Source organism: Sorex araneus, chromosome 5 (genome assembly GCF_027595985.1).
Source record: "Sorex araneus isolate mSorAra2 chromosome 5, mSorAra2.pri, whole genome shotgun sequence".
In the NCBI taxonomy this organism is placed as follows: Eukaryota; Metazoa; Chordata; class Mammalia; order Eulipotyphla; family Soricidae; genus Sorex; species Sorex araneus.
Window position 1 is genome coordinate 115,292,809 of NC_073306.1, and position 27,898 is coordinate 115,320,706.

General features: G+C 40.8%; 1 protein-coding gene across 1 annotated transcript in view; it reads left to right on the top strand.

The window, feature by feature from the left end:
• CSNK2A1 (casein kinase 2 alpha 1) overlaps positions 1-27,898 on the top strand; it is a 51,229-nt gene that overhangs the window by 20,442 nt on the left and 2,889 nt on the right. Inside the window, 11 exon segments of the mRNA XM_004612599.2 lie at positions 6,349-6,558; positions 10,418-10,529; positions 11,700-11,801; positions 12,303-12,353; positions 14,990-15,049; positions 17,169-17,252; positions 20,264-20,374; positions 21,135-21,236; positions 23,083-23,183; positions 23,977-24,125; positions 26,067-26,153. Coding sequence (XP_004612656.2) covers positions 6,458-6,558; positions 10,418-10,529; positions 11,700-11,801; positions 12,303-12,353; positions 14,990-15,049; positions 17,169-17,252; positions 20,264-20,374; positions 21,135-21,236; positions 23,083-23,183; positions 23,977-24,125; positions 26,067-26,153 — 1,060 coding nt within the window. The 5' untranslated portion in view covers positions 6,349-6,457.

Consider the following 27,898-nt stretch of genomic DNA (forward strand, 5'->3'; position numbering starts at 1 on the left):
AAGAGTAAGCCCTGAGCACTGCTGGTGTAGCCCCAAAACAAAGGCAAAATTTCTGAATGTGCAAACTATAGCTGGAAAAACTGGTACTATACCTGTGTAGTCTAGGGACTACTGACTGAGCTTAAAGTCTTAAAGTGTACTGAGATTAATTCACATGAACCTCCAACCTTTCCAGGAGTGATCGTTCAGCACAGAGCCAGGAGTAAGTGCTGAATACCACCGGATTTGGCCCAACAACAGCAAAGCTATAGCCCTTTAAAGCCTTAGTCTTTTATGAAGAAGCTCTCCTATTAGGCTTAACTTTTTTGATAAGTGCCCATGGATTTGGTACTGCCTAAACACTTTTAATTTTCAGCAGTTGTAAAAAATCCTTTGAATTTCTTTGCTTTTCTACATTTATTTTTTTCTTTTCACTTTTGGCTATAGTTACTAGTCTAAGGAATATGAAGAGGAGGCTGGGGTGGAATGCATGACTTGCATGATTAAGGCAGGCCCTTGGTTTAATGCCCAGCACTACATTTCCCCTCCCCCCAGCCTCTAGTAGCACAGCTCCTATTCCCTATTCCCTCCTAACTGTTGCAGGGATTGGCCCTTGGGGCCTGAGAAACCCCAGGGAGCCCCTATTTTTTTTTTTTTTTAAAGAAGAGTATGAGTTTAAGCTATCCATTCCCTTTAGTTCTCATTGGAAGGGTTGACCTAGATACCTAGATTATTATTATTATTGAAAACAGAAAAACTGGGGGAAAAAAAGAAAAAAAACCTTGGTTTCTAGGTCTAGAGATAGCACAAAGGTCTGGAACATGTATCTGGCATGCACAGGGTCCTGGGTCCTATGCTAGGCACTGCATGGCTTCCATAGCATCTCACAGTATAACTTAGTGGATTCCAGCACCACTGTGGAGGCCCTAGAAAAATAACAGATATTTTGGTTACTTTAAAAACTGAGACATTCTAACACATATTCAGGGATCATTCATATTCTATACCCTCTTTCCAGCTGGCACCACAGGTGGTCCCCCAAGCTCCCAGGAGTAAGCCCATAGCACTGCCAGGTGCCTTATTTGCTGTACTATCTCTCTGGCCCCTATCTGAAATTTCTAAGCTTCACTTCAGGAACCCTCTGGTTCATTCCCTCATTAATTAATGAAGGTCAGCGATTTGAAACTTGTATAAAAGGGCTAGCTATAAGCAGATCATTTGGTATGCATGATAGTAAAGTGAAGCTCTGCTGAGCTACTGCAAAACATCTAGTTGTCCTCTCTGTGGAGAAGCAAGTTCACTAGTTCATAATTAATTCCCAGCTGATACACAAAGCTGCAAGGTCAGTCAAATAACTGAGATTCTCTGGAGTTTCATTAGTGATTGGTTTTGCTGTGCTCTTTACAAAGAGCTGCAAGGCCTTATACAGCATAGGAAATTTGGGTGATAACACTATGAAAGGTAACTGGATTTTTAAACGGGAATTTGGAAATATTTCTGTGTAAGCAAGTGAGGGAAAGTGAGGTCTCAATTTGTAATGTCATTTCCACATGTTGCTGTGTTTTTTATATTTTAAAGAAAAATAAAAATGGGACCGTGCCCCTTTAAGGTTTTTGCTTGGTAATTTCTATAAGGAGCTATAGCATAGTAAAGAATTTACATATATTTTGAGCCTTTTCAGTAAGATCATCTCACTTGATCTTCCCTTTAACCTGAAGTGCCATTAAAATGCTATAAGCAATTAATCTGTATAAGTGATTTATCTGTAAGTAGAAGCCTACTTGAAGGTCCTCTAGCCAGATTAGGGATTTGAACCCTGGACTACTCGGTTTTTCACTCTTTTGCATCTTGTTCACTCTTACTAAATTTGTGTTGGTTCCACCAACTTCTTTTTTTGGGGGGGATGGGGAGGAAGCCATACTTGGGACTGCTCAGGAACCAATCCTGTCTCTCTTCTCTCTTCAGGAACCACCTTTTGAAGGTTTACCAACTTGCTGGGTTTTTTTTTTTTTTTTTTTTTTTTTTGGTTTGGTTTGGTTTGGTTTTGGGGCCACAGGATTAAGCCCAGGGCTTACACTGTATTCAAGCATCACTCCTGTCAGCCCGGGGGACCATACGTGGGTCTGAGGATTGAACCTCAGGTTAACCTTGTGCAAAACAAGCACCCTCCCCACGAACAATCTCTCCAGCCTCTGTTTGCCTTTTTTTGTTTGTTTGTTTGTTTGTGTTTTAGTTTTGGTTTTTTAAATCACACCCAGCAGTGCTCAGCGATGTGGGCTCTGGGAACCAGGGATTGAACCTGGTTTCAATCAGGTTTGTGCAAGGCAAGCTCCCTACCTGCTGTACTGTCTCTCCATCCCCTAGTTTATCAACTTTTTAAGCTGAAAGGGGAAAGATTTTAAGGTCCACCAGTGAAACCAACCACCAAAATAAAATGCCTATAAATAAATACAGAAATTGAAGGGAAAGACCCTTTTACTTAGGAAAGATGCTAAGAATTTAGAAGTTGAGTGAGTGTCCTTGGGACTTGGGAGATAGTGGAGAGATAACGGGGTCCCTGGAAATAGTTTAAAGACAATTTTGGTTCAATCTTTAAGTCACCATGAAATTACAAAATTATTCATCATTGGGTTTCAGGTATATCATGTTTTAACATCAGTCCCTACACCAGTATCCACTTCCTCTACCAGTTCCCCACCCCAATCCCATTAGTCTCCTACTTACCAGTCTGCTTCTATGAGGTAAGGCACTTTTTTTTTGTTGTTTTGTTTTGAATTTTTATTTATTGTTTTTTAATTGAATCACCATGAGCTACAGCTACAAAATTTTCATGTTTAAGTTTCAGTCATACAATGATCAAACACCGGTCCCTCCCCAGTGTACATCTTCCACCACAGTGTCCTCAGTATCCCTCCCTCCCCCCCCAGGCACTTTTTTAAAATAAATTTTTTCATGGAGGTTCCAGAACTGTTGCTGATGGAGTTTCATACAGTACATTTCACCACCCTTGAGCACCACCTCCTCCTCCCACTTGAACACTTCCCTCCACCGGAGATGTTGCCCTGTTCTGTTCTCCAGCCCCTCAAGTGCCTTGTTTCCTACTGAAAACCAATTCTCATGTTGTTTCCACTGTCTTTGGGTGTTCATTATTCCACCATTATGTTTCTTTACATCCTGCATATGAGAGAGATCATTCTGGTTGTCTCTCTCCCTTTGACTAACTTCACTCAGCATAATACTCTGCAGGTCCCCCTCCATGTAGCAGCAAATTTCATGATTTTATCTTATGACTGAGTAGGTTCAATGTTTCTTAAGTATTTAAAAGCTTTATTGTTTTCTGGCCGCTTATATACTCATGGGCACCAGAAGGTTTGAGTTGAACAGAGGCAAGGTTTTTATGAATGGAAAATTCATAAGTAAACTCATGGTTCTATGGATCTCTTATGTATTGTAGGATCATTTAATGTGTTTGTTGCTCTTCTGGAGTACTTTAACCTCAATCTCAAGTCTCTTTACGCCATGGAAACCAGGACTTATTTTGGTGTGGTAAATAAGTTACCATTTACGTACAGTATTGGAAAGAGAAGCAGCTTGTAGTAAAGATGTCTTATAGCTCTCAAATAGCCATATTCTAACACTATATTTATTAAATCAGAATGCTTAAGTATATGTGGTAAATAGTTATCCCTAGTTTATAGTCTGATTGGATATTAGCTTGTGTCCATTCACAGTTTTAACCTTTCTTCAGTTTCTTCATCTGTAATCTGGGGGGTAGTAAAATTAGAATAATATAACTTTTACTTCTGTGTGATGAGGATAAAGTAAAATAATCCACATTAAAAGACATAGAGAGGGGCTGGATCGATAACACAGCGGGTAGAGCGTTTGCCTTGCACGCGGCCGACCTGGGTTCGAATCCCAGCATCCCATATGGTCCCCTGAGCACCGCCAGGAGTAATTCCTGAGTGTAGAACCAGGAGTAACCCCTGTGCATCGCTGGGTGTGACCCAAAAAGCAAAAAAAAAAAAAAAAGACATAGAGAATATGCCTATCTGGCACATATTATTTGTAGTTACAGTTTATGGTTATATGGCAAAAAAAGCAGGTGATAGGGTGCCTGTCTTGGATGTGTTTTAAGAAATGTGTTTCAAGGGGGCTGGAGCAATAGCACAGCGGGTGTGGCGTTTGCCTTGCACGCGGTCGACCTGGGTTCGATTCCCAGCATCCCATATGGTCCCCTGAGCACCTCCAGGGGTGATTCCTGAGTGCAGAGCCAGGAGTAACCTCTGCGCATCGCCAGGTGGGACCCAAAAAGCAAAAAAAAAGAAATGTGTTTCAAGGTAAAGGGCACATGGGGCTTAAGTTCAACACCCCTTCCCACCCCCCCCCCAGCGACCACCCCACACACAGCCAGTAACCCTTTGCCCAAATTTACCTGCTGTAGTTTGGGCGTTTTTGGTTGGTTTGGGGTTTTTGCCCATGAGTGTGCTTTGTGTGCACTTGAGGAATTGAACCCAGGTCTTTCATGTACAAAACCATGCACTCTACCATTGAGTCACATCTTCATCATCTATTGTAGAACTTGACCTTATTTGCGTATCTTGTATGATACCCACATGTGTGCATGTCTCCACTAATCTCCCATCTAAATTCCAGGGTTTTTAATTAATCACATTGTGTCTATATTACAGCTCTTTCTTCATTATATAGTCTAGGGTAGGACATTGCATTTAGTTGTCATATCTTTTTTACCTTGTTTTGTCTTTTATAATACTGACGTGTTTTTGAGAGCTCAGTGTATTTCTCCCCCACCACCATTCTTTTAATAAAGCTTCCTTGTTTTCTGTTTGTCCAATGTTTTCTTTTAATTAAATGGTTACATGCAGTTTTGTTAAGAAAATGGCATGTGTTATGTATCCTCAGTTTGTGGCATCTGGAGGCATTGCATTTTCAATTAAATGCTGAGTGAAAGGAATTAACAAATGCCATGGGAATTTCATAGAATGGAGAATAACTGCATGTGTTATAAAGAAGACTTACTCTACTGATTTTTCTTAAATAGGTGATATTTCTAAAAGGTTGCCACTTTTGCCTCAGATTTTGTATTTCTTATTCAGCCAAAATAAATGTTAATGTTTTCTATCCATAATTATGAAGCTTGTTCCTATAATAATGAAATCAAACATGTTTTTTAAATGGTCATGAATGTTTGTTGTTGGTTTTTTTGTTTAAGATTTGTTTTTTGTGGGGGCTGGAGTGATAGCACAGCCGGTAGGGCGTTTGCCTTGCACGCTGCCGACCTGGGTTGGATTCCCAGCATCCCATATGGTCCCCTGAGCACCACCAGGGGTGATTCCTGAGTGCAGAGCCAGGAGTGACCCCTGTGCATCACCGGGTATGACCCAAAAAGCAAAAAAATAATAATAATATGTTTTTGGGGCACAATACTCAGGAATTACTCCTGACCTGACAGTGCTCAGGGAATCATATGATGTGGCCAGAGATCGAGCCCAGTCAGCCATAGGCAAGGCAAGTGCCCTACTTGCTGTACTATCTCTTCAGTCCCTAAAAGGTCACATCATAATCAAGGGCTTTGATCTCTACATGAAGTTCTGCAAATGATTTGGATTTGTATAAAATGACATTGGCTTTGATGTATGATAACTTAGTCTTTATTTCCTTTCTGGTTTCATCAAAGTTCAGTCAGGCTGATCATTTGTACTCAGGTTTGCCACATCCTAAAACTTTTTAGCACCTCTGCTTGAGCTGTGGAAAGATGCTGACAGAAAAATACTGCTCTTGCCAATACTTTCCATAGAACGGTAATATTTATAGGTCTGTCCTCAATGCCATTTTCTCATTTTGTTTTGCTACAGGATTTTTGGTTTTGGGACCAATATTGCTGGAGGATTTATTCCTGGGTCTGTGTTTGGGGTCTCTCATGGGCAATATTCAGGAGATAATGTGGTCTCCAAAGTTGAACCCAAGCATCCCACATAGAAAGCATGTGCTCCAACTTCTTGAGCTCCAGCCCCCATCCAGTCTATGTTTAAGAGGACCCAAACTTTTCATGGGGAAATAGCAAACTACAGAATAAGATTACATCAATACCAGTTTACACTGTGGGTTTGTGGGTTGTGTGTGTGTGTGTGTGTGTGTGTGTTTGTGTTTATGTATATATGCATGTGTGTATATATATATATATGCATATACACACATATAATGGGAAACACTGGTTGACATCGTTTATATTCATTAACAGGAGAGTATAGATACAGTTAGGGCCATTTAAATTATAAGATGACTTTTGTTTTCTCTCGTATAATTTAAGAAATAATTTCTTGGCCTTTGTGAATTTTGTTTTTGCAGTTTGAAGAAAGCAGGTCTGAAACAAAGTCTAACCCCCAGCTGCCTCTCAACACGGTGACTGCCAGATCTCCAAACATCAAGTTTAGCTTTGTCCGCCAACCTGTCTGACATGTCGGGACCCGTGCCAAGCAGGGCCAGAGTTTACACAGATGTTAATACACACAGACCCCGAGAATACTGGGATTACGAGTCACATGTGGTGGAATGGGGGTAATTGTTTCTGTTTATTTCGATAATCTCCCTTCATCCAAAGGTCTGTGACACTTCTGGGTTTGTTGAGTAATATTTTTCAGAAAGCCTTCCAGACTACATTTATCAGTATCATTACTGGCATATTAGTGGTTTCATTTGAGCTAAAGAGTCTCTTCTCTCTTCCATTTATAAAGCTGGTAGTTAAGAAGCTTGTCTGAGCTCAGGGCTTTGCAGTTAGTTGAGAATTAATAAAGTATTTCTGAGGTCAAGAGAGTAGTATTGAAGCTTGGTACTACCGAATTCAAGTTTTTCAGAAAGACTGTTTATGAGAAGAAAATTAAACCCTTTTAAAAATGAGCCCTCTGTCATAAGACAAACCTTATGCAACAGAATTTAGCCCCAATTTTATCTTGAATAGTTGCAGTCTGCCTAAATAGCTGTGTGTGTTCTCCTAATTCTCTGCTGTCTCATTTGGAGGTTTGCATTTCTTTCACACGTATTTCCCTCCCCCTCCCCTCGCCCTAGATTGTATATTAAATTGGTCACAAATCATGCTTTATGATAAAAGCATTTGAAAATGATTTGAAACAAATTGAAAATTCATACTCCGTCACATACAGTATAACTGTCTTGAAATAATATTCTTAAGCCTGTAAATGTTTAAAGTGTCTCCCAAAATAGTCAGTTGAATATGTTTTTATCCTCTTGGTCCATGATTCTTAACACTGTGTATATCACCTCTACCCAGACAGCATAATTTGCTTCACAGATACAGGATCAATAACCAGTGGTATAGGACTTTGAACATGGCTAAAAGAGCTGTTGTGCATGCACCACCTGTGGGGACCCATAGGTTTGATCCCCAGCACCCCATGGCTTCTGGAGCACTGTCAAGTGACCCCAAATTAGAAAGAAAACACTGGTGGGGACCAGATAGTATGCTTCTGGTGATTTCTCTAAATCACCAGTGATACAATACCAGTAAATGTTGATAACCTAACAATATTCCTCTTAGATTATAGGTTTAAGAATACTAGTGTTTTACTACAGAAATATTTTTTTTATTTGTTCTTTTATTGAATCACCATGTGGAAAGTTACAAAGCTTTCAGGTTTAAGTCTCAGTTATACAAATGCTTGAACACCCATCCCTTCACCAGCGCACATATTCCACCACCAAGAATCACAGTATACCTCCCCCTCACCCCACCATTACTACAGAAATATTAAGCACCCTTTTAAATTTAGCCTTTTGCACTAAGGTGTACAAAACACATGGTACTAAACACTCCTTGAATTTTTGACATGGGGGTGTTTGTTTATATTTATTTTGTGTACCCTTCCATAGGAACCAGACATGCCGTGGTTATTACATTATGCATTGTCCTTGGTACCTTTTTGTCTTTGTTCACTTACTTTTTAGTTGTACAAAGGAAATAAGTAAAAATAGCTGGATCAGTTGAATTTAGTTTTCAGTTATCCTTCAGAACAAAGGACAGGAGGAAAATGTTCACATTTCTCTTAATTTTTTTTTTTTTAAAAAAAAACCTCTAATGCAGGGTTGTAGTGATAGCACAGTGGGTAGGGCGTTTGCCTTGCACACAGCCAACCCGGGTTCGGTTCCCAGTGTCCCATATGGTCTCCTGAGCACCACCAGGAGTAATTCCTGAGTGCATAAGCCAGGAGTCACCCCTGAGCATTGCCGGGTGTGACCCAAAAAGCAAAAAAAACCCTCTAATGCTTATTGATAATGGAATATGGATTAAAGTAAAAGAAGAGTGCCCCTCACCAAAATTATCTGTAGTTCCTGGTCTGGAGTGTAACTTGAAAATGTAACTGTATCTCATGGTGATCCAATTTTTAAAAAGAAGAATATGAGAGGGGGGGTAAATTACTTTCCTCAGAACTTGCCTTGAGGTATAAGTGACAACGCAGGCATTCATGTTTGAAGGCAACTTGTCTGCATAGAAACTCATTTAAAACAAAACAACAGGGACCAGAGTGATAGCACAGCGGGTAGGGCATTTGCCTTGCACTCAATCTGGGTTTGATCCCCAGCATCCCATATGGTCCCCTGAACACCCCCAGGAGTAATTCCTGAGTACCGAGCCAGGAGTAACCCCTGAGTAAACAGCTGCTTCCAAAGTGTGGCTGAATTGTATTGACTTTCTGCTAGGTACCAATATGGAATCAAGCATATGGGCCAGGATTATATAAAAAGGACCAGAGAGATAGTATGTGGGTAAGGATACATGCCTTGCATATTCTTTTTTTTTTTTTCTTTTTGGGTCACATCTAGCCATGCTCAGGGGTTACTCCTGGCTTTGCACTCAGAAATTGCTCCCGGCAGTGCTTGGGGGACCATATGGGAAGCCGGGGATCAAACCCGGGTCGGCTGCATACAAGGCAAACGCCCTACCCACTGTGCTATCGCTCCGGCCCCACCTTACATATTCTTGAATCCTCTTTTCTCTAGTACTACATGGCTTCTGAACATGACTGGATGTTGCCCAGAAGTCCCTGAGTACCACCAGAGTAGTAGCCCTATTGCTCCTTGGACCCCAGTGTCTGGGCAGCTGTATATCCTTGGATTCTTGGGCCCTAGCTTTGAGTCATCAGGGTCAGTTGACTAAGTGTAGCCAAATAGCAAGCCCTAAATTCCTGAGGACCATTTGAGAGCCCTATCCCACCCACCTAGGTAAAAATTTTTGTTTTCATTTATTGGTTTTTGAGCCATACCCAGCAGTACTCAGGGATAACCCCTGGCTCTGCACTCAGGAATTTCTCCTGGTAGGACTCAGGATCATATGGTATGCTGGGAATTGAACCCGTTTTGGACATATGCAAGGCAAGTGCCCTACCTGCTGTGCTATCTTTTATCTCCAGTCCTACCCTTCTTCCCCCCCCAAAAAAAAATACACATATATACATATATGTATACATAATAAAATTTTAATCTCTGGAGATAGTTCAAGGGCTAATGTGCATGCTTTGCATGTGAGGAAACGAGTTCAATCCCATCTCTGCCACTGTATGGTCACCCAGCACCACTGGAATGCTCTCAGCATCGTTGACTGTGGCCCAAAACAGAACTGTTTTAACTAACTATTCTGTGGGTCAGGGAATTACTGACATTAATTACTTACATAATTACTTACATTACTCAGTGTAAGGTACTTGCCATACGTGTGGGAGGCTCATGGTTCAATCCTCAGCACCACAAAAGGAAAAAAAAAATTCTGAGGTAAACGTGTTGTTGGAAATTGTGTGTGTGTGTGTGTGTGTGTGTGTGTTTTATATATATAATCAAGTGGTAGAACACTACGAGTCAGAACACAGCAGGTAAAACATAGCAGATAGGACACAGCCCCGCATGTACAGGACCCTGAATTTAGTCCCCAGCACCAGATGGCCTTCTGAGCAATGCCAAGTATTGTTCTGCTGGACCAGGAGCATTAATGGATGTGGATCTTTTGACAGTGAAAAAAAGGATGTTTCAGACTATCTGATGTGCCAATAGAAATATAAACAATTTGGACTAAAAGTTCTTTTTTTAAAATCCTAGAAATGAAATTTGATTTTTATTAAATTATATGGGGACCAGAGAGATAGTACAGCATATAGGGTGTTAGCCTTGCACATGGCCAACCCAGGTTTGATCCCCTAGGCTCCATATGGTCCTCAAAGCCCATCAAGGGGTATTCATTGAGCACAAAACCAGGAGTAAGCCCTGAGCATCGCTGGATATGAGCCATAAACCAAAAAATGCAAAAATTCTATGAAGCTAATATGGAAATCCGTTCCTGACAGTAGAGTTGAACTGGTGCTTGATAAACTGAAATTTCTAAATCATTGTGACTTTGACTTTTTGTTTGCAGAAATCAAGATGACTACCAGCTAGTCCGAAAATTAGGCCGGGGTAAATACAGTGAAGTATTTGAAGCCATCAACATAACAAATAATGAAAAAGTTGTTGTTAAAATTCTCAAGGTGGGTAAAAGAGGACTATTTTTTAAGTGCTTTGTTTTACTATATTCCAAAAGTGAAGATAATATTGACAGATATGAAAACTTAACAAAACATGTTACTCAAGACATACCTAAATAGTGGCAGAAGAGAGAAAAGATTTAGTCTCCTTTCTCCTAGTTCTTGCCTACTGATTACTGTAACTTTAGTTATAGTCAGTGCTTTTGTTTTCAATAAACTGTTACCCTCTAATGTGTAAGATGAAGGAATCATGGGGCCAGAGAAATGCTTTTGCATGCAGGAGGCTGACAGTCATTCTGCAGCATCACATGGTCTCCAGAGCACCTCCAGGAGCACCAGGAGCAACCCATGAGCATCACCGGGTGTGGCCAAAAAACAAATATTAGTAAGCAAAAATACTATCAGGAGTCACAAGCAAAACTTCAGAGTTTAAGCAGAGGATATTCATACGGGTATCCTGTGAGTTGCCTTATTTGAAGAATATGAGTGATGGTTATTGCAGCACATGTTCTGGCTTCCTCTGATTCTTGTACTGCAATCCAATATTGGTTTAATATACTTTTGGAAAGAGAAACTAGAAAATGTGTATGTGTAAATATATATATTTTTAAATTTTTGTTAGCATTTGTACTGGAACATTTAGAATGCATGTGTCACTTGTAGGTTATTTTGTTTCTGGTTTTGGTGGCCATACCCAGCAGTACACAAGCCTATTCCTATCTTTGTGCTCTGGAGTGACCCTTTGTGGTGCTTAGGAGGGGAAAAATTTTTATTTTATTTTATTTACTTATTTAATAAAAAAGAGTAGTGGCCCATATTTCATTCTCTTTTATTAAGAGGATTTTACAACATCAGCATTGTTATTATTGCCCACTCACAGTTCTAACCATACTAGTCTTTGTATACTTTTTTTTAATTAACTGAGGATTGGAATTAAGAGCTAATTGTACGGAGATTTTTTTTCTTCTTCTTTGGAATGGGTTTTTTTTTTTTCCCTCCCCCTCTCAATTCAACTTTTGCTAAGTACATATAGAGTACGTGGGACTAGTGGAAGGGGATTCAGAGATGAATCTTGACATATTTCCTTCCTTCAAGGAGCTCATAAGTAAGACATTTATGTATTACATTTCTTGTTAGAATATCTGAAATTGTTTCACTACTGTAATTTTTCAGCCAGTGAAAAAGAAGAAAATCAAGCGTGAAATAAAGATCTTGGAAAATTTGCGAGGTGGCCCTAACATCATTACATTGGCAGACATTGTAAAAGACCCTGTGGTAAGTACAGTAGGTGCTCACAAGGCCCACCAGGGCTGAATCTTGACTTTGAGCACAACAGCCCTCTCTTCCCTCCTCCACTTTTAAGTGCTGCTTTGAAAGTGCTTGATCACTTATACGTTTAACTAGATTGGGTCTTTCTTTCAAAGAGACCTCCACCCACGGACTATTTCTTATTCTTCTAGGCTAAGAGACTGATAGCACTGGAAACTGAAATGTGTTAATCCATTTTGCAAACTCAGGTCCGATGCCGATGGGCGATGGGCGCATTGTCGGGCTGCCTAGAGCCTGGTGAGACTTCAGCTCCATGTCTTCTGTTTGAAATCCATCCCCCCAAAATGATTAAGTGTGGTGATGACTAGAGTGGGGAGGGCTTAGAGTCATAGGGGGTTTCCTGCTACTGAAGCAAGGACTGCCAAATACACCATGTAGCATCTCAGACATTGTGCCCACCAAAGCTACAGGGCTCTTGCTAATGTGTTTTCTTTTTCTTTTCCCTAGTCACGAACCCCTGCCTTGGTTTTTGAACACGTAAACAACACAGACTTCAAGGTATATATCTATCTTAACAAGTTCAAGCTGTTGAGGTTTGAAGCCTTAAGTTAGAAAGCTCTATAGAAGCAGGACCAACTTTCATACCTAGTTTTGCCCTTTATTTTAATACTCTTTAATAAGGAGCACATTTATTTCTCCCCATATTTAACATTCATTTGATTTTTCCACTGAGGCCAAACCTAATAAAAGCAGCAGCACATGTTGAATTAAAATCTGGTTTTAGGACATTTTGCTTTTAAAAATAAATGTATTCTGTATGAAAAAGTATGGACTGCTTATACCGTAGGATTGCTTGGAAATTCTGCTTATAGATCTTAAGGAGGTGAATTGGGAAAGGGTAATATAAAAAACTGCTGTAATAGAAATCTACACAATTTATGTCTCTGACTTCCTGCCCATCTAGTGTCCTACTTCAGACAATTCTCAGGCCCAGTACAACAGAAGAATGTGGGCACTCTCTTGAGTTACACGTTGCAAAGGTATTTGACTTGCCTTTGTACCAATCCAATCCAATACCAAAAATAGTTAGGTCTCAATATATAGGTAGATTCTTATGCTGAGAGAAGCAAAACAAGGAAGAACTATTTTAAACTCAAAACAGTAACTTTCCTGGGGTTAGAGCAGTGGTATATAGTGGGTAGGGCCTTTTCCTTGTATATAGCCAACCCGGGTTTGATTCCTGGTGTTGTGTATGTTCCCCTGAGCTCCGTCAGGAGATTCCTTAAGCTTCAGAGCCAGGAGTAAGCCATGAGAACTTCTAGATGTGGCCCCAAAACAAAACAAAAAAAAACTAACTTTTGGGCCAGAGAGGTCATTCAGTAGGCAAAGTACTTGCCTTGCATGTGACCCACTTGACTTTAATCCCAGCACCCCATTCGGTTCTTGAGCCCACTCGCACAGATCCAGGAGTAAGCCCTAAGCACCACTGGTGTGGTCCCAAAACAAGCAGCCGGTTACTTTTAGAGGACATCAATAATGGCTTAATAGTAAGGACATTTTTAAGTCAGCAGCTCTTTGGAAATGGGGAAGGATACATAATGGTTTCCAGAGTTTTCTCTAATAGGGACAGGAATAGTTAACATTGACTCTATGCCAAGAAAGTACTGGGTTGGGAGATAGTGAACCTCCTCTGAAGACTCAGAATCATAATAGAAACACTTGTTGAACATTACAGTGACTAGATTATGATTTTGACATCCACTTGTGAGTAAGCTAATCAGAAGGACCTTTATAATACGGGGGACAGGGGGTGTCTGTAGGAGATTGTTGTCAGAAGCAGTAGTTAGCCTCATGGGCTACCAGCCATCCACTTGGGAGTCAGCCTCATGCAGGAAAAAGCTACAAAGTACAGAGAAAAGTGGTGTAGGGCTCCAAGAAGCCTCAAGAGAAATGAGAAAGAAATGCAAACATTGTTAGAAGTATGTAAGGTCTAAACTTAAGAACATCTAGCTATAAGAAGATAGCATCAGAAGAACAAGCTTGGGGCCGGAGCGATAGCACAGCGGGTAGGGCGTTTGCCTTGCACGCGGCCGACCTGGGTTCGATCCCCGGCATCCCATATGGTCCCCCAAGCACCGCCAGGAGTAATTCCTGAGTGCAAAGCCAGGAGTAACCCCTGAGCATCGCTGGGTGTGACCCGAAAAGCAAAAAAAAAAAAAAAACAGAAGAACAAGCTTCGGGGCTGGAGCAATAGTACAGCGGGTAGGGTGTTTGCCTTGCACGCAGCCAACCTGGGTTTGATTCCCAGCATCCCATATGGTCCTCTGAGTACCGACAGGGGTGACTCCTGAGTACAGAGCCAGGAGTAAGCTTTATATAATTTAATAGTGGGGTGCTATTTTGTAATTAGGGTAATTACAAAATTACCTGTTCTATGAGTTTTTATTTGTTTTGAGTTAAGGACAAAATTCTTCCCTTCTAAGCTTAGACATGAGAATTATCTAAGAATAGCTGTCACAACTTCTGAAAGACAAGTTAAATTTAAGTTAAAAAATAAAGGCATTATGAACCCCCCAAAATATACAGATTTGGCAGCAAGCTCTCTGCCTGTCTCCTGGTGATCAGCAACACCTGTAATTTTGTAAGCCAAAGATGGAGTTAGCTCCCTACTAAAAGTGGCTTAGACAATCTGGATGTGGAAGCCAGAGTGATAGTACAGGAGTACTTGATGTTGCATCTTGCATGCAGCTGACCCAGGTTCAATTCCTAAGCTCTGTTGGGTATACCAAAAAAAGCAAAAATAAAAGGCCCACCTTATCATCTCATCAATGCAAAAAAAAAAGTCTGAAGGTAAAGAGCTTTAAAAGGAGGGATTGCAGGAGAAATGGTATAGCTTTCCTTGAACATGGCTGACCATGGTTCAATCCCCAGCAACCCATATCATTCCCTGAGCCCACCAGGAGTGGCTCCTGAGTGCAGAGCCAGAAGAAACACCCAAGCAACGTGGAAGGGAGGGGGGAAGCAGTCAGTCAGTGAATCAATAAAATGTATGTTAGAAAAATAGAATCCAGTAAACAGATAGATCTTGAAACGGAAAATGAGCCAAGTCTTAGTTTGAATTACAACATAGGATGAAAAATTGCATTTCTATCAGTATTATTTTATGGCTTAAATATTTTATTTATCTTTGACAGCAATTGTACCAGACATTAACAGACTATGATATTCGATTTTATATGTATGAGATTCTGAAGGTAAGAGAATATAGTTATAACTTGATCTTCTCTTTGTTGAATAGCTTAAGTGACGTAGAAAATCAGGTGAATTAACTTACAGTGTTGAAAGAAGGGACCTCCTTATGATTTTTTAGTTAAGTCAATAGCATCAAAATCCTTGTGCTATTATAAGGGTTATGAGGTAGCATCTAGTAGGAATAAATTCGGAATGCTTCGTAGGGTTTCATTTATAATCTCCATCTTGTTTCTACAGATGTTATCAAAACTTGTAAAAAAAAAAATTAGCTTCTGGGGCTGGAGCAATAGCTCAGAGGGTAGGGCGTTTGCCTTGCATGCGACGGACCTGGGTTCGATTTCCAACATCCCATATTGTCCCCTGAGCACCATCACGGGTGATTCCTAAGTGCAGAGCCAGGAGTAACCCCTGTGCATCTCCAGATGTGACCGAAAAAGGAAAAAAAAAATAGCTTTTAATGTGCTGGATCCTGGTATACCATTTTCATTTAAAATTCCACAGATAAAGCAGTCAAATTAACTTTGCCCTCGAAAGGTCATTGCCCTGATAATTTATGTAAGTCACTTCTTAAGCATTGCTGACTTAGATCAGACTTTGATTTCTAAACTGGGATCACAAAATACTTTTCTTCTAGTCACAAGATCAGCCTTATAGATGAGAAAATTGCTTAGTGTTGGCTAAAATTTCTTATTAAATGAGCATTGGAAAGCCTGCCTTTGAACCTTAGAAAAACCCTAAGGAGACTGCTAACAGATATTTGCTCTGTCTTTTGGCTCGTGTTATCTTGTGGTTAGCATGTCTTAACAAAAACAGTACTATGCTTTCTAATCCTACAAACCTTAAAAACCTGGTTGCGGGGCTGGAGCAATAGCACAGCGGGTAGGGCATTTGCCTTGCACGCGGCCGACCCGGGTTCGATTCCCAGCATCCCATATGGTCCCCTGAGCACCGCCAGGAGTGATTCCTGAGTGCAGAGCCAGGAGTAACCCCTGTGCATCGCCGGGTGTGACCCAAAAAGCAAAAAAAAAAAAAACAAAAAAAAACAAAAAAAAAAAACCTGGTTGCCCTTCAGTAAGGATGGGGACATGACCAATGACATCTGTTGACTTAGAGTGTAGAATTAACAAGCCCAAGGGTTATACCACTCAGAGAATGGACATAGTTTTCAAATTGAATTATAAGTTGGCAAACTTGAGATCAAACCTAAAATGTTCTAGCTTTGTGAGCTATAGGGTTTTATTCATGCTTTTACTGGATAATATGCATGCATGTACTATTCACAAAAGACAATCAGCAATTCTTACTCAGAGTGTAGGCCATGATGGACATCCTCTCAGTAGACTCTTGCTGCTAAAAATAATAGGAGTAATTCAGGGGATATAGATGGAGCATGAGGCCCAATGTTTGAGTCCTGCACTGTGTATTCACAGCACTACTAGTGTTGTCCTGTAGTGGGCCCAATACATTTGGCCCCAGCGTAATGGATCACCATGCCATGTCCCTGAAACATCAGGCCTGCACTACCAGGCCAGGTATTTCTAAGAACAGCCCTTTGTACCACTGGAGAGGGACCCCTCCCTATCCCCCATATAATATGTGATTGAGAGGTCTGTGGCATAGGCAGGTTTATTTCTTACCCCTCCCCCGCCGCTGCCCCTCTCAAGGGACCTATTTGTAAAATTTTTAAGTTTTGGCTAAGAGAGAAGTAGCAGAAATAATGCGATTGATGTGCATTGGGTCTTTTCTGTTCAAAAAGAAACACACTGTAAGAAAGAATAGAACTTGAAGTTGAGGGAACTGCATTTATTTGATTGGGATTTTGAACAACTGCTAAAGAATAGTTGGTGGGGCCACAGCAATATTTATTACAGGAGCAGGGAGTTTGTCTTAACACGTTTGACCCAGGTTATAATTCCTATCATCCCATATTGTCCCCCGAGCACTGCCAGGAATAACCCCTAAACATCGCAGGGTGTGACCCAAAAACAAAATTAAAAACCACCAAGGATAGTTGTGTGATTTAGGCTAGAAAGAATGCTCGGAAGAAAAATGAATAGAGCTTTATTGTAAAAATCATTTAAGTGAGCTCACACTCTTATTTCTTACCTCATCTTTCCACAGGCCTTGGATTACTGTCACAGCATGGGAATTATGCACAGAGATGTGAAGCCCCATAATGTAATGATTGATCATGAACACAGAAAGGTAAAAGCAATACAGCATGTCTTGTTTCAACATGGATTTAACGGTCTATCTCCAGTACTTCCAAGGGTTATGTTTTATAATCCTTGGTACATATTAGGCACTTGATAAATACTTGAGTGAATTAATTTACAAATCACCCTATTGAGGGGGCCGGAGCGATAGCACAGCGGGTAGGGCGTTTGCCTTGCACGCGGCCGACCCGGGTTCAATCCCCGGCATCCCATATGGTCCCCCAAGCACCGCCAGGAGTAATTCCTGAGTGCAAAGCCAGGAGTAACCCCTGAGCATCGCTGGGTGTGACCCAAAAAGCAAAAAAAAAAAAAAAAAAAAAAAAACAAATCACCCTATTGAGGGTATTGAAGAAATAGTACAGCAGGTAGGGCTCTTTCCTTTCATGTGGCCAACCTGGGTTCAATTCCCAGCACCCCATATGATCCCCCGATTCCACCAGGAGTGATTGGTCCCTGAGCAGAGAGAGCCAGGAATGAGCCCTGAGCACCACTGGGTATGACCCCCCCAAAACAACAAATTACCCTGTTTTTAAAAATTATTCATATTATATGACTGAAACCCAGTCATAAGCAACTTTAACTGTATATCTCATGGTGATTCAATAAAAAATAAAATTTTAAAAATTACTCATATTTAGAAGATTTTTATAAGAATGGTACATTGAGGGGCTAAAGTGGTTGTAGGGTCAGTAGAGCTGCTTCCCTGAGTTCAATCTCCAGCATTACATACAGTCCCCTGAACCTTGAGCCAGGAGTAAGTTCTGAATCCTGCTGGGTGTGGCCAAAAAGAAAGAATGCCACAACGAAGAAAAAAGACGTGGCCAGGAAACCTGGCTTCTAGATTGATTTATTGAATAACTAGTTTCTCAGAAAACTCCTTCCTCATTTGCCAATTTATTCTGCTTTTTAAAAACAAAAGATATGGTAACTTTCACTCAGTATAATACTAGGCCACTGGATTACTGAGTATTAAGTGAACAGTAGTAAAAGAGACAAAATATTCAGAAAATGCTGCTGCTTGTTAGCACAAGTTCCTGGAGCACTAAGTGCTTTTAACGGTACTGCACTGACCATATGCTTTATAATGTTTCGTTTTCCAAGCCCACCTTAGAAGAAAAGGATGACTGTTGCTTGGCAGGACAGGATGGCAAGGGGTGTTGGGGTTAAGGTGATTTATTCATTCAACTTTTTTTTTCCTCTTCAGCCAGGTATTGAACCCAGACCCTCACTTGCAAGGCTCTACCATTGAGCCATATGCTTGGCCCAACAACTAACATTTCTTACAGTCACAAACTTTGTAATAGTTTTTGTTAAGTGGGTGAAATACTGACTTGAGACAACTAGACAAATGCGTGATGTGGAGAAAAAGAACATCAACAATAAATAGTGGGAGTGTGTTAAGAGTTTCCAAAAAGGTGAACAAAGGTATAGGTTCATTGGAAAGGTGACATTTTAGAGACTGTTTAAAGGATCTTGGGAAGAAGTCCTTGTGAAATTGGGAAGAAGTGTTTCATACAGAAACCCTTCGACCAGAATATTCCTGGCATGTTGAGGCAACAGCAAGGATACAGCTGGGATCAAAGGGAAGGAGGAAGAAAATGAAGTCACAGAGGTAAAGAGAACCAGATCAAAGAAAACCTTGCCAGGACTTTTCTCTGAAGCTGCAAATCTTTTGCTGGGTTTGAGCAGATTAGCATATTCTTACTTACATTAAAATTTTTTTTTACTTCACATGTATTAGAAAAGCTAAAATTTAAGAATAATGGGCCAGAATGTACAGCAAGTCAGGTGCTTGCCTTTCATATGACTGACCCTGGCTCAATCACCAGCATCCCATATCCCCTGAAGCAGACCACTGGGCATGATCTCTTGAGTGTAGCACCAGAAGTAAACCCTGAACACTGCTCAGTGTGCTTGAAACAAAAACAGAAAAATTCAGAAAGAGCTCTGGAGTTCTAGTGTAAAGGATTTAAGGGAAAAAAATGTTAAATATTTTCATGTTTATGCCTGTCTGCTTGCATGTGCCAGAGACCATAGCTCAGACCTCACACATACAAGTGCATGGATTCTACTATTTTGCTGCATTCTCTTTTGGGGGCTGGGGGTTAATGTTTTTAATCTTTCCCTTTGTTGTTTAAGCAAGATACTGCTTGTTAAGAATGCTGGAGTAGTTAGGCACTACACAGGTACTACTGTTCATTCTTTAAATCATGGCCTTGCTTTGCACAGTGCATAAGTAAGTTGTTTGCTGTTGCTAGTACTTTTTCTACTTTCAGGATATATTTTGGTAAGATCTGTTTTGCGTGGCTTTTTAATTTCCCCAACAAATTATTTTTCTGTCTATCCCCTGTACTGGTCACAATGTTAAGTGAATAAAATAGTCCCTATCCTAAATGAGCTTATAGTCCACATCAAAAAAAGAAAGGCAGAATATAATATATAGTAAAATAATATAGCTGAGCTTCTAGAGAGCTACAGACAATGGTTCAGTTCACTAAATTAAAAAAGACTTCCACTTGGTAGGTGTCAGAAAATGTAATGTTTGCCGATAGGAGTATAAAGTTGGATTTTGGGGATTTTGTTCTCAGAATAGCAGCTTCAGCAATATTTTTGTTTTCATTCTTAGGCCACAACCCAGCAATGCTTAGGACTGACTCCTGGCTCTGTGCTCAGGGATCACTCTTCACAGGCTCTGGGAACCATATACTGGGGATTGAACCCAAGTTGGCCACATGCAAGATGGGGTACTGTACTGTCACTCCCACTTCAGCTTCAACAATTTTTAGAAGCACAAAATGAAATTATGTATTTTATCAGAACTTTGTCTCACAGATGCATAGCAGCTTGATCATTGAGAGCCTTGTATGTTGAGTTTGATTTTCATCCTATCCTCACTGAAGAATTTGAATAGAGTGATGTGGATATGTAAGAATACTTAAGTGGCAGTGTGAGGGATTATAAAATTGTTTATAATTCTTTTTTCTTCCCCATCTCCCTTAGTTACGACTAATAGACTGGGGGTTGGCTGAATTTTACCATCCTGGCCAAGAATACAATGTTCGCGTTGCTTCCCGATACTTCAAAGGTCCTGAACTTCTTGTAGACTATCAGGTGAGTATAAAAGTGGCATGAAATTCTGAACCCAGGGCTGGAGCAAACAGTACAGTGAGTAGGGCGCTTGTCTTGAATGTGACTATTTATCTGACTTCAAACCTCAGCAACCCTTATCGTCCTCCAAATCCATCAGGAGTGACCCCTGAGCACAGAGTTCAGTGTGACCCCCCCCCTAATTATTTTTCTGTTTCAGACTTGGGGGATGTTACTCAGCAATAGAGCACTTGTCTCGCATATGAAACAAAAATAACTTTTCTAAATGAAATTTTCCTTACTAGTTGAGATTGCTAGCTATAAAAATAGTAGTTTTGGTGCCAAGAATGTGGCTATAGTAGAGCACATGTTCTGGACTTGGTCCCTATCACTTCATGCCCTCATCCCCTCCAAGTATTGTTGGGCATAGCCCTGATGACCCACCCAAGCATTAAGAATGCCTCCTGCTCTGGGGCTGGAGTGATAGTACAGCAGGTAGGGCGTTTGCTTTGCACGAGGCCGACCCGGGTTCTATTCCCAGCTTCCCATATGGTCCCCTGAGTATCGCCAGGGGTAATTCCTGAGTGCAGAGCCAGGAGTGACCCCTGTGCATCGCCGGGTGTGATCCAAAAAGCGGGAAAAAAAAAAAAAAAGAATGCCTCTTGCTCTAAACAAGAGATACTAATATTTGGATAATCAATTTTATAGTTGAAATTACCGGCTTTTTTTTTTTTTATATAGTGACTGACTTTTTTTTCTCTCTCTCTCTTTTTTTTTTATGCAGATGTATGATTATAGTTTGGATATGTGGAGCTTGGGTTGTATGCTGGCCAGTATGATCTTTCGGAAGGAGCCATTTTTCCACGGACATGATAATTATGATCAGGTGATATAGGTTGTTCATGTTAGATCAGATCTGTCTCATTAGAAACTTCAGGGAATCTTGTTAAAACTAGAATTTCCCGGGGCTGGAGAGATAGCACAGCGGGTAGGGCGTTTGCCTTGCACACAGCTGACCCGGGTTCAAATCCCAGCATCCCATATGGTCCCCTGAGCACGGCCAGGGGTAATTCCTGAGTGCAGAGCCAGGAGTAACCCCTGTGCATCACCAGGTGTGACCCAAAAAGCAAAAAAAAAAAAAAAAACTAGAATTTCCCATGAGGCTAGAGAGAGTACAGCAGATAGGCGCTTGCCTTGAACCCAGATTCAATCCCTGGTACTCCATTTGGTCCCCTGAGCACTGCCAGGAGTAATTCCTAAGTGCAGAGCCAGAAATAACCAAGTATCACTGGGTGTGGCTCAAAAACTGAACAAACTAATAAAAGTCCTAGAGATACCTAGCCCACTTTGGAGACCTACAGAATCTCTGAGTGTGCTAAATTCAGAGTTTGTTCTGCCAAGCTGACAGTAGTCCTCAGATTAGGATTTTGTGAGGTGCCTTATTATAAATGATCATTGCTTATTTATTGCAAAATATACATTTAAAACATTTTATAAGATAACACGAGATTTCAAGAACAACAGTATAATAGGTCTTTACCTTAGACTTTCTTAATGTGAACTTTTATAGCTGAGAATGATTTTTCAAACATGTTTTTTGTGCTACTTCTGTGATTTGTGTATTTGTACAAATTAAGTTGAATATAGATATTGTTTTTTTGTATGAGTTTTCCTTCCTTTTGAAGAACAGAGAGGGGCTGGAGCAATATTACAGCAGGTAGGGTGTTTGTTGAATGCAGCTGATCCGGGTTCAATTCCCAGCATTCCATATGGTCCCCCGACCACCACCAAGAGTAATTCCTGAGTGCAGAGCCAGGAGTAACCCCTGTGCAATGCCGGTGTCACCCAAAAAGCAAAAAAAAAAAAAGAGAGAGATCAGAGAACATTTTTCCAAATGTTTCTAAATTGTTTCCAAACCTTATGTTACTATTGCCTTGCTTGAGCAGAATTGATAGCAGTTGAGGGCAAGGAATACCACCTGAATTCAGTAAAAATCAGCAATTCTGGGGATGGAGAGATAGTATAGTGGGTGAGGCACTTGCCTTGCTTGTGTTTGACCCAGGTTCAGTTCCCCAGCACCACATGCAGTTTGTTTACCACCCCCTCCCCACAAATACCCAACAAGAGTGATCCCTGACTGTAGAGCCAGGAATAAGCCTTGAGCATTGTGGCCCAGGTGTGGCCCAAAAACAAACAAGGGGAGGAAATCCAGTAGCACTAAGGAATGAGAAATAAAGAATAGTTATTCCTCAGATAGCTCAGTAAGAGAACTGAACAATAAATAAGAAACTACAAGCAACAGGCAATTGCAGGAATGGTCTTATATATACAAGGAGTTTACTAGAAGTGATAGCTTTACCTATGTTGTGAGAGGTTTTTTTTGTTCGTTTTTTCTTAAAAAACAACCTTCACCAAGGTGGTAAATTTAAGGAAGTAATCAGGTTGAAAAGCAAAGTTTCCTGGGACTGGAGAGATAGTGCATTGGGTAGGAGTCATCACCCAGTGTTGAACCAGGTGTAGCCCCAAAATAAAAAAAGGCAAGGTTTCCCTTTTTTGATGCCTTCAGATCAAGTGGTAATAGAAGGAGTTTTATTAGAAATAACCCCGTTGTGCACACACATTTGAAGTAAACTGAGTTGGGAATCATGATTATCCCATTCTGTTACTCTGTCATGTTTGTTGATTTAATCATGTAATATGTTTGTGGTGTGGGTTTTTGTCTTTAATTCTAGTTGGTGAGGATAGCCAAAGTTCTGGGGACTGAAGATTTATATGACTATATTGACAAATACAACATTGAATTAGATCCACGTTTCAATGATATTTTGGGCAGGTAAGTCATAAAACAATCTATGCATCTGTGCCTTAAGCAGTTTGGTTGTAAGCCGATTCTTTGCTCAAAATACCTATCACCTATATTCAAGCTCTGCTGAACTATCAGTAGTCCTTATGCCATGGGATGATACATGGGCAGGCCTAATATAAACGTTGAATTGAGTGGCAATTCTAGTTAGAAGGATTACAATTTTGTCAAAATAAATTGACAGTGACTGGAGAGATAGTACAGTGAGTAAAGTGCTTGCCTTGCACGCATCCAACCTGTGTTAGCTTTTCAGCACCCCATATGGTATCTCAGGCCCACGGGAATGAACCCCAAGCACCTCATGGTGTGCCCCTGCCCGCAAAAAAGGAAAAGAAAGAAGTTGACAGTAGATGCTTAAAGACTTGAATGCAGACAGCCAGATTCTGAAAATAGTGACGAGACAAATTATTCATTTACTGCTTATCAGGAAAAGGTGGACTTGTCTGATGCAAATTTGCTGGACAAGAGGCAGAAGTGCAGTGAATCTCCATTCTTGCTACATAGGAAAATTCAACCCTATAAAATATCCTGAATGGCATTTTATAAAATTGTGAGAACCCAGATTTATTTTTATCTGCTGCACTTTTTCTCCTATTCCAGTCTCTTCAGTGTAGCTTTTTTTGCCTTCCCAGTGGCAGGATTGTACATGGCTTCTGAGGTTTTAGTCCTTTTCTATTTATTGCCTAGGCTCCTAACCACTAACGAAATGTAGCAGTGAAATATTAGGCTTCTCTAGCCTGATCCTTCCTTCTTAACTCTGCAGGCACTCCCGTAAGCGATGGGAGCGCTTTGTCCACAGTGAAAACCAGCATCTTGTCAGCCCAGAGGCCTTGGATTTCCTGGATAAGCTGCTACGATATGACCATCAGTCACGGCTCACTGCAAGAGAGGCCATGGAGCACCCCTATTTCTGTAAGTTCAGCTGTTCCAGAGCCTGTTGAGGCTTGCCCAATAGACTGTACAAGGCAAAGATGAATATATGCAGTGAGAAAGGCTCTCGGCCCAGAGCCCTTCAGAGAAGATTTGAGTCCAGCATTATAGCTCACTTCACCCAAGAAGGTTCTCATTTCTTTCACATGGGGATAGTTCTGGCACCTGTCCTATAGAATTGTTGGGAAAATTCATGTCTCAGAATTCCTGAAACATTTTTACTCCTAAAGAAGCTGCTGGGGGCTGGAGTGATAGCTCAGCAGGTAGGGCATTTGCCTTGCACGCGACTGACCCAGGTTCGAATCCCAGCATCTCAGACGATCCCCTGAGCACCGCCAAGGATAATTCCTGAGTGCAGAGCCAGGAGTGACCCCTATGCATCGCCGGGTGTGACCCAAAAAGCAAAAAAAAAAAAAAAAAAAGCTGCTTTTGGGGTGGCGGGTGGGACTGGAGTGATAGCACAGCAGGTAGGGCGTTTGCCTTGCACTCTGCCCACCCAGGTTCGATTCCCAGCATCCCATATGGTCCCCTGAGCACCACCAGGAATAAGTCCTGAGTACAGAGCTAGAAGTGACCCCTGTGCATCGCCAGGTGTAACCCAAAAGAAAAAGAACGAAGCTGCTTTTTTAGGGACTGGAGCAATAGCACAGTGGGTAGGGCATTTGCCTTGTATGTGGCCGACCCAGGTTCAATTCCCAGCATCCCATATAGTTCCCCAAGCACTGCCAGGACTGATTCCCGAGTGCAGAGCCAAGAGTCAGCCCTGAGCATCGCTGGGTGTCACCCAAAAAGCAAAAAAAAAAAGAGGAAGAAGCTGCTTTTCTTACAGTGTGAGTGACATTTGTCAATGGCCAGTTTGATTTGGTTTTATTAGAACAAACAGTCCTATTTTTCTCCTGTCTTTGACAAAAGATATGTGAACATCTTGACCTAAGTTTTTGAGAGTTATGCTCTCCTGGAAAAAGCAAGTGAAAATGCCTCTTGGACGCACCCTTTTCACACTGATGTTAGCTTCAACATTAAGTCAATCTTGATTGGAGGGGTAGATTTGTTTTAAATCAGTTATACTCTTGCCTGCTCTCCTCCTTCTGTAGCAAACTGACAGATTGCTTGAGATTGAGACTGGTGTCTGGTCATAGCACTAACCTGCACAAACTTTACTATTCTTGATGACTGAGCTGTGAACAGCAGTAAAACAGTTCACTGATAATCTGTTACTGTTTGACCAAATTCAATTATATATATATATATATATATATATTGTCTACATAGAACTTAATGGGATTCCTTTTAACTATACTATGCATAATTACCTCAGCTCTCTGCTTCAGAAATTTAGAAGTTGACCTTTACCACAGTTTAAAAGGCAAGATAATTCTAATTTATATTACTTGTTATATTCATAATAAGGGTTTACTATCTTAGCATGCTTTGGAAATAATGCAGAATATAGGGGCCAAAGAAATAGTACAGCATGTAGGGCGTTTGCTTCGCAGGTAGCCGACCTGGCTTTTAACCCCAGCACCCCATATGGTCCCACAAGTCTGCCTGGAGTAAACCCTGAGCACAACCAGTTGTAACCCAAAAACACACACACCACACTATATATATATATATATATATATATATATATATATGTGGGGATGATTGCTTTAAGGTCCCAGATCACTAGTTTAATCCTTCAAGCGCATAAAAGCTTAATATTAAAGCTTAACCTTCTGGGGGCCAGAGAGAACAGCGGGTAAGGCTTGCACATGGTCAACCTGGGTTTGACCCCTGGCATCCCAATATGGTGCCCCAAGCACTGCCAGAAATTATTTCTGAGCACAGAGCCAGGAGTAAGCCCTAAACATCACTGGGTATGCTCTCCATCCTCCCACTCTTCCCCAAAAAAACAATTTAACCCTTTTGTTTCTTTTCTAGACACTGTCGTGAAGGACCAGGCTCGAATGGGTTCATCTAGCATGGCAGGAGGCAGTACGCCGGTCAGCAGCGCCAATATGATGTCAGGTCAGTATATTACTTAAAAAAAAATGCATGTAGCAATCAGTTCTTACTAATTTAGTTCCCTCTATGTGATCCAGTTTCTTCTGTTGGACTTTCTATTGTCTTCGCATGTTTGTGCCCTGTACCAGCAGTGGCTCCCATTGAATGATCACATGGACAAACTATACCACCAGATATGTACTGTAGTTTATTAAATTCGTTTGGTAAGCAGAAAAACCATCATATCACTGGGGGTTAATTTACTTACTGATAATTTCTAAATTTTAATCAATTCTAGACTAACATTCCAAAATCTTCTCACTGAGAAATTTACAAGTCTCAGTTTGCCCTAAAGAGTAAAAAAGATTCTTTATCAGCTTAAAGTAACATTAGTTGCCTGATCTTTATTCATTTGGGTACCTTTTTAATATTTGCATTTTATTTTTGTTTTGGGGGAACATACCAAGCAGCCCCCAGGACTTTACTCTTAGTGATGCTCATGGGACCCTTCGTGGTGCTGGGATCAAACCTGTGTCAATTAGTGTGCAGGCTAACCTGAGTTTAATCCACGGCACCACATGATCCTCTGAGCACAACTAGATGTAGTCCAACCTCCTACCCCCCCCCAAAAAAAAAAAAAAAGGAAAAAGAAATTGGGGGCAGTAAGGTAGGGTTTGTACAGGATACACAGTTATTCTAAAAAACACATAGGCCCATCTTCTATGAATTCAACACGTTGGCAACAGCCATGACGGTATACTTGTGGTAGTGAGGCCATTCATTTACCCAAACACTCAAAGAACTTCAAGGATTAATAACTGTTAGGTGAAGTATAGGGCATCCACTTAGTAGGGTAATTTAAAGCCAAAGAATATTGTTTCATGTTCTTCTCTAGCTTCAATTCCAAGATAATGTGACGTTTAAAAGGCAATATACATAACCATGTCCAAGATCACAAAGAACATATAACTAAATCTTTAATTCTTGTGTGCATATTCTTATAAAAACTGTGCTGGTGTGTATGCATAAAACATTTCCAAAAGGGTATTCCCCCAAAATAGTACCATCAGTTGGCCAAGCAACATGACGAGGGAGATTTTCCAATGAATGCTCTTTGGAACCTTTGTAATTGTTGAAAAATGAAGAACATTGGGGCCAGAGAGATGGTACAGCAGGTAAGGCACTTGCCTGAGTTTGTTCTTCGGCATCCTGTATTGTCCCCTAAATTCACCAGGAGTGATGGCCTGAGCATAGCCAGGAGTAAGGCCTGAGCATTGCAGGATATGGCCAAAACAATTATCAAAAAAAGAAAGAAATTTAAAGAACAGGCTGGGGCCAGAAAGATAGTACAGTGAGTAGCACCACATGAGATTCCCTGAACAGTGCCAGGCGTGATCCCTGAAAATAGAGCCAGGATTGAGCCCTGTGCACAGTGAGGTGCAGTCCAAAAAACAAAGAAATGGCTGCTTGAGAGCAGTCTTAACAGATAGTGGAAGAAGCCAAAGGAAAATAAATTCTCAAACACTATTTTCGCTTAGAGATGGAAGTGTTCTTTCCCACTGATAATGGCTTTTAGTGTAGTGCTAATGCCTTACATATGATTTTCCTTTTCATGGTTTCAGTTACACAGGGTCAATTACAGTGCAGGAGTATTGGGTACAATAAAGTATTTTGAAAGAGAGACCACAGTTGCATCACTTTTGAGATTTGTAGCATGAAAAACTAATGAGTAAGATTGTCATAGTGGATGTGTCTGGCTCACGGTGAGT